We start from the raw sequence: 6,000 nt of genomic DNA, 5'->3' as shown, positions 1-6,000 counted from the left end.
CACTGGATCGGGTGGCCATTGCCATCCCTACATGTATACAATAATATTAAAAACTTACGGAGTAATATATTTATTTAATAACGTTCAAATTAAATTCGGTTTTATATTCGATTTTCGGGTAACCAAATTTAGAAATATAAAAACCAAAAATAGAATTTAAATTTGGTTTTCGGTTTCGCTCGATCATAAAACCATTTTACAAATTCGATTTGGATTTTTTTGGTTTAATTTTAATTTGATGTTCGGTTTAAACGGATTTAACCAAACCGATAAACACCCCTAGTTTCAGCTTTCCATCCCTAAACTGTGTGAATTTTGAGTTAATAAAGTGTTGCCTTTCTAAAAGAAAATTACTACGTAGTATTTATTAAAGTTTAGCAAGTAGACTATCGGGGGGAGGGAAAAATCATATATTGGCAGAGAAAAATAAAGAAGAGAGGGAGGGAAACTCAAATTAGGGCGCCAATTCATTTTAGTTTACCCGCGAGGTATACACGTATACACATACATATATATATACATACATATACATATACGTATACATCTGTTTATCTGTTGTTCATCTCTCCCATATCAAATCTATTCATTTTTTATAATCAAAATCAATTAATTAAAGATGGCGCCAAGAGTGACAGCTAGACGAAGGATCCAAGCTACCAATTCCATCAAATCTTGTTCGAAGAATTACGACGACACAAGATGCGAGAAATGCGGGTCGGGTCAATTTGGATCGGAGCTTCTATTATGTGACCGATGTGATCGAGGGTTTCACTTGTTTTGCCTCACACCTATTCTTGCATCTGTTCCCATTGGCTCTTGGTTTTGTCCTTCTTGTTCTACTCATCCAAACACCACCATTCTACGTAATTTGCCCTAACCTTTATTTATTTATTTATTTAATAGTAGATGTTTAATGCTCAATTAATTCCATATATGTAACACTATTCTACTTATTCATAGATTGAAATCAAAGCTTTCTAATTCATTATAAAACAAGAAAAAAGAAACCCTAAAAGGCATCTGATTTTGGGTATTAGGGCATCTGATTTTGGATATTAGGGCGTCTGATTTTGGGTTAATTTGATACACATTGTATGTTTTGCTTGAATTGCTCATTTTGGGTTCATTTTATACATATTCTAGATCTAGATCTAGATCCTAGAATCCTGCTTTTGCCTCTTGTTCAGGAAAAAAAAAAGATTTATGTATTACTTATGTTTGAAATGATATTCTCAGTTCATTATTGTGATTAATTAATTTAATATAATTAATATGTGAATGAAATATTGTTGTTTGTACAGGATTTCCATTGGTTCAAACCAAAATCGTTGACTTTTTTAGAATTCAAAGGTCATCACAACCAACTGATAATGTTCCTCAAGGTATACTTATAATTGTGCTTTTCATTACATAATAATAATTATAATTTATAATAAGTAGAATTATAATTAAAAAATTCTAAAAGGTTTGTTATGGATTATGGTGTAGAAATCCGCAAGAAAAGGCGAAGAACAAGTTGCATTGCAACATCAAAGAAGAAAAGGAGGCTGCTGCCATATAGTCCAAGTCAGGATCCTGCAACAAGATTACAACAAATGGCATCATTGGCCACTGCATTGACTGCAACTGGAGCTGAATTCAGCAACCATCTTACGTATATTCGTGGCATGGCTCCTAAATCTGCTAATTCTCCTGCTTTAGAAAAAGATGGAATGCAGGTAACACTACTGCTCTACTTTTGTTAATACCCATTGATAGATTTCGGTTAAACTGGATTATGATTATGACTATACGATATGAATTGATGGATTAGGTCCTATCAAGAGAAGACACTGATGCTTTGAATTTATGTAAGACTATGATGAAGAAAGGGGAATGCCCACCTCTTATGGTTGTTTTTGATCCTGTTGAAGGGTCAGTGCTGCAGTATTATGATTATGATTATTGTTATTATAACTTCTAATATGATGTTAGATTCTGTTATTCTGTTTGTTTTGTGACTTAATTATCATGTGGTGGTTTGGTATTTGTTTTACAGCTTTACTGTTGAAGCTGATAAATCTATTAAAGACTTGACAATAATCACCGAGTACGTTGGAGACGTTGATTACCTATCAAGTCGTGAAAATGATGACGGAGATAGTATAATGACTCTGCTATCTGCTGCCGATCCTTCAAAAAGTCTCGTAATTTGTCCTGACAAACGCAGTAATATTGCCCGATTCATCAATGGTATTAATAATCACACACCGTAAGTCCTCTTTGCGTTGTTATGATGATATTGCCTAACAAGTGACATCTTGTTGATTAGTCTGTGCAATAATTTGCTTGCAGGGAGGGTAAAAAGAAGCAGAATCTGAAGTGTGTGAGATTCAATGTTGATGGTGAGGCTAGGGTTTTGTTAATAGCAAACAGGGACATAACAAAGGGAGAAAGATTGTACTACGACTACAATGCGTACGAACATGAGTACCCTACCGAGCATTTTGTATGACGCGTCCATATTGATAGTTTGATGGCTTAACCTGTCTATTGATTCTTAACAAGTTGGTACATTTAACCTTCTGAGTTTTGAAAGGCTATTAACAGCCTACAAATGTTTGTCTGAGCATATCAATACCTAAGAGAAATGAAATGAATATGGTCAGATATTTTGCCATGATTTACCTTTTTGTCTTTTTGTGATATGAGTCAAGACAGAATTTTGGATCATCATATACTTGTATATTGAATATTGAGGCAGAAAAGGGTTTTTTTCCTTGCTGGTTTAGTAAACCAGCAGCTTGATGAATGTAACATTTGTCTTAGTTTATTTATTATTTATTATTCCTTTTCAAACAAATTGAACTTGTAGTAATCTCTTATCTTCATTAAGTGTTTTGAAATATGATTTGATGAAGACTAGCACTATTTCCATTTTCAGATCCGAGCTCAAACTATGATTTGTAAACCAATGTTTAAGTACCTTTCAACACACGAAACAAGATCAATGTTATGGACATATTTGAAATGATGTAACTCAGCATTTAGGATACATAACCTATAACTCATTCTGAAAATCTATGCATTGTATAACTAAAGACCAAAACCAGCGATATGACTTTCAGCAGTCAAACTATGCATAGAAAATTATATCAATATCTTTTATCATACCATTAACTGTAGTTATCACACTGAGGGGGCAAGCACTCCCGCTTTTGACGGGTTAAATGGTTAATATCGCAGCTTGGAACATTAGGGGCTTGAACCGTCTCCCTAAGCAAAATGAGGTTCAAGATGTTGTAATGAGTAATAAGTTGAGTATATGTGCCATTTTGGAATCCCATGTTTCGATAGATAAGCTTTCGGGTATATGTAATTCTGTATTTCCGTGTTGGACTTGGTCATCGAATGGATCAGTATGTCAACGAGGAACTAGAATAATTATTGGTTGGGACCCGTCGGTTGTACAACTTATGTTTATTGCAGTTTCTGACCAAGCAATCCACTGCCAGATTCGAGCTTTGCGTGAAGGTAGCAATTTTTATGTTTCATTTATTTATGCAGCGAATAAATATATGCAAAGAAGGCCTCTGTGGCGTGAACTGGATATGCACAACACTTTCGTGGGGGACCATCCTTGGGTCATCATGGGAGATTTCAATGCATCATTATACTTGGCAGACTCCTCTGCTAGTTCATCAAGAAATACTATTGCTATGAGAGAGTTCAAGGAATGTGTTGATAAAATTAAAATGGTTGATGTTAATCACTCCGGCTTTCGTTTTACTTGGAATCAACGGCCTAACGCAACGGGTGGTTTACTCAAAAAGATTGATAGAGTTATGGCAAATGATCCTTTCATTAACACCTTTGTCGATGCTTATGTGATTTTCCAACCTTACAGGATTTCTGATCGTTGTCCGGCAGTCTTAAAGGTACCACAGTTGAAGCCCCATAAACATAAACCTTTCAAATTTAGTAATTATATTGCTAAGCATGAGGAGTTTATGGCTACTGTGACCGAGGGTTGGAAACTTGATATTGGTGGTCATAGGATGTTTCAAGTCGTTAAGAAACTGCGTATGCTTAAAAAGCCCTTGCGAAAATTCATGTGGATGAAAGGTAACCTTCATAAAAGAGTGGTTGATATCCGTATGGAGCTGGATGAGGAGCAAAAAACTCTTGACCAAAACCCATTCTCGGTGGCAGCGAGAGAGCATGAGGGAACTGTCTTGCGCAAATTTAATGATGCGCTTTTGGAGGAGGAGTTGTTAGTTGAATGGTTACGGGTTGGCGACTCTAACTCTCGGTATTTTCATAAAGTAGTTAATGCTCGTAACCACAGGACGCGAGTTCATGCTATTGAGAACCCAGCTGGTATAATGGTAGAAGGTAACGATGTGCCAATGGTGATTGTTGCCCACTTTGAAAAGTTCCTGGGTGAATCATCTCCGTGTACGGCTATCAATAACCCGAATGAATTATTTGTTAAAAAAGTTTCCCAGGCCCATGGGAACAATATGGTAGCTAAGGTGACCGAGGAAGAAATAAAATGGGCAATCTTTGATATTGGTGATAATAAAGCCCCCGGGCCGGATGGTTACACTTCATCATTCTTTAAGGAATCTTGGGATATTATTGGTAGTGATGTAGTCCAGGCGGTGAAGGATTTTTTTAATAATGGGAAGCTCCTAACTGAGATTAACCACACGATACTTTCTCTAGTTCCGAAAGTGCCATCTCCGAGTAAGGTTCCCGAATTTCGTCCTATTTCTTGTTGTAATGTCATCTATAAGTGCATCAGTAAAGTGATCTCAAATAGGATGAAGCCATGTCTTGATGATATTGTAAGTGTTAACCAGTCTGCATTTATCCCGGGAAGACGTATATCGGATAATATTTTGATTACCCAAGAAATCATGAAGAATTATCATCTTAATAGAGGTATCCCAAGATGTGCGTTCAAGGTTGATATCCAGAAAGCTTATGATACGGTTGACTGGGATTTCATTAGAATGACACTTACGGGTTTTGGTTTCCCTATGAAAATGGTGAGATGGATTATGAGATGCGTCACAACAACCTCTTTTTCAATTAGTATTAATGGGGAGCTCCATGGGTATTTTAAAGGAAAACGGGGCTTACGCCAGGGGACCCAATGTCTCCTTATTTATTTACGCTGGTTATGGAAGTTTTAACCTTAATGTTGACAAGGAATGCTTCTCAAATGGATAGCTTTCGTTTCCATCCAAAATGTGTGAGATTAGGGATCATCAACCTTTGCTTTGCAGATGATCTATTCCTTTTCGCTCATGCAGACACTGATTCGGTTGGGGTCATCCGGGATGCCCTTGAGGAGTTCAAAGCTTGCTCCGGTTTAAAGCCGAGTCTTCAGAAAAGTACTGCTTTCTTTTCGAATGTTACTACTTCCATGAAGAACCAAATTCTTGCGCTTTTACCTTTTGATGAAGGTTCCCTCCCGGTGCGATATCTCGGTGTTCCATTGGTGTCGTCTAGATTATTTTATCGTGATTGTAAAGTTTTGGTGGATCAAGTGAAGCAAAAAATTGATGAATGGAAGAATAAGTTTCTCTCCTTCGCAGGTAGAGTTCAACTTATAATTTCGGTCCTTACTTCTATGCAGGTTTATTGGTCCTCTGTCTTTATTCTCCCGGAGGCCATTATAAAAGATATTGAAAAGTTAATGCGTGGATTCTTATGGTGTCAAGGGGATATGAGGAAGGGCAAAGCAAAAGTTAAATGGGATGCCTTATGTTTGCCGAAGGATGAAGGTGGTCTTGGTATAAAGCGGTTGAAATACTGGAATGTCGCTCTTATGACCACTCATATATGGAATATTCTAAATCACAAAGAGTCTTTATGGGTGAAGTGGGTTCATAGTTACCGTCTTGATAATAGATCATTTTGGGATGTCCCAATAAAAGCGGATGCTAGTTGGAGTTGGAGGAAGATTCTTAATGCTAGGGATATAATCCACCAAAATTTTGTTTATCAAGT

The 6,000-nt window shown here is 36.6% G+C and overlaps 1 protein-coding gene across 1 annotated transcript; it reads left to right on the top strand.

The window, feature by feature from the left end:
* Positions 1-547: 547 nt before the first annotated feature.
* On the top strand, positions 548-2,744 carry LOC139872857 (histone-lysine N-methyltransferase ATXR6-like). The gene is made up of 6 exons (XM_071860788.1): positions 548-863; positions 1,302-1,382; positions 1,489-1,718; positions 1,814-1,914; positions 2,039-2,251; positions 2,335-2,744. The coding sequence occupies exons 1-6, from the start codon at positions 617-619 to the stop codon at positions 2,492-2,494; spliced, it is 1,032 nt and encodes a 343-aa protein (XP_071716889.1). The 5' UTR covers positions 548-616; the 3' UTR covers positions 2,495-2,744.
* Positions 2,745-6,000: the final 3,256 nt, after the last annotated feature.

Source organism: Rutidosis leptorrhynchoides, chromosome 10 (genome assembly GCF_046630445.1).
Source record: "Rutidosis leptorrhynchoides isolate AG116_Rl617_1_P2 chromosome 10, CSIRO_AGI_Rlap_v1, whole genome shotgun sequence".
In the NCBI taxonomy this organism is placed as follows: domain Eukaryota; kingdom Viridiplantae; phylum Streptophyta; class Magnoliopsida; order Asterales; family Asteraceae; genus Rutidosis; species Rutidosis leptorrhynchoides.
This window is presented reverse-complemented; position numbering and strand designations above follow the sequence as displayed.

Excerpts from the sequence above, each read along its gene's own strand:
- LOC139872857 (XM_071860788.1), top strand. The coding sequence starts at position 617 with ATGGCGCCAAGAGTGACAGCTAGACGAAGGATCCAAGCTACCAATTCC. Across the intron at positions 864-1,301 it reads TCCAAACACCACCATTCTAC|GATTTCCATTGGTTCAAACC; the intron begins GTAATTTGCCCT and ends TTGTTTGTACAG. Across the intron at positions 1,915-2,038 it reads GTTTTTGATCCTGTTGAAGG|CTTTACTGTTGAAGCTGATA; the intron begins GTCAGTGCTGCA and ends TTTGTTTTACAG.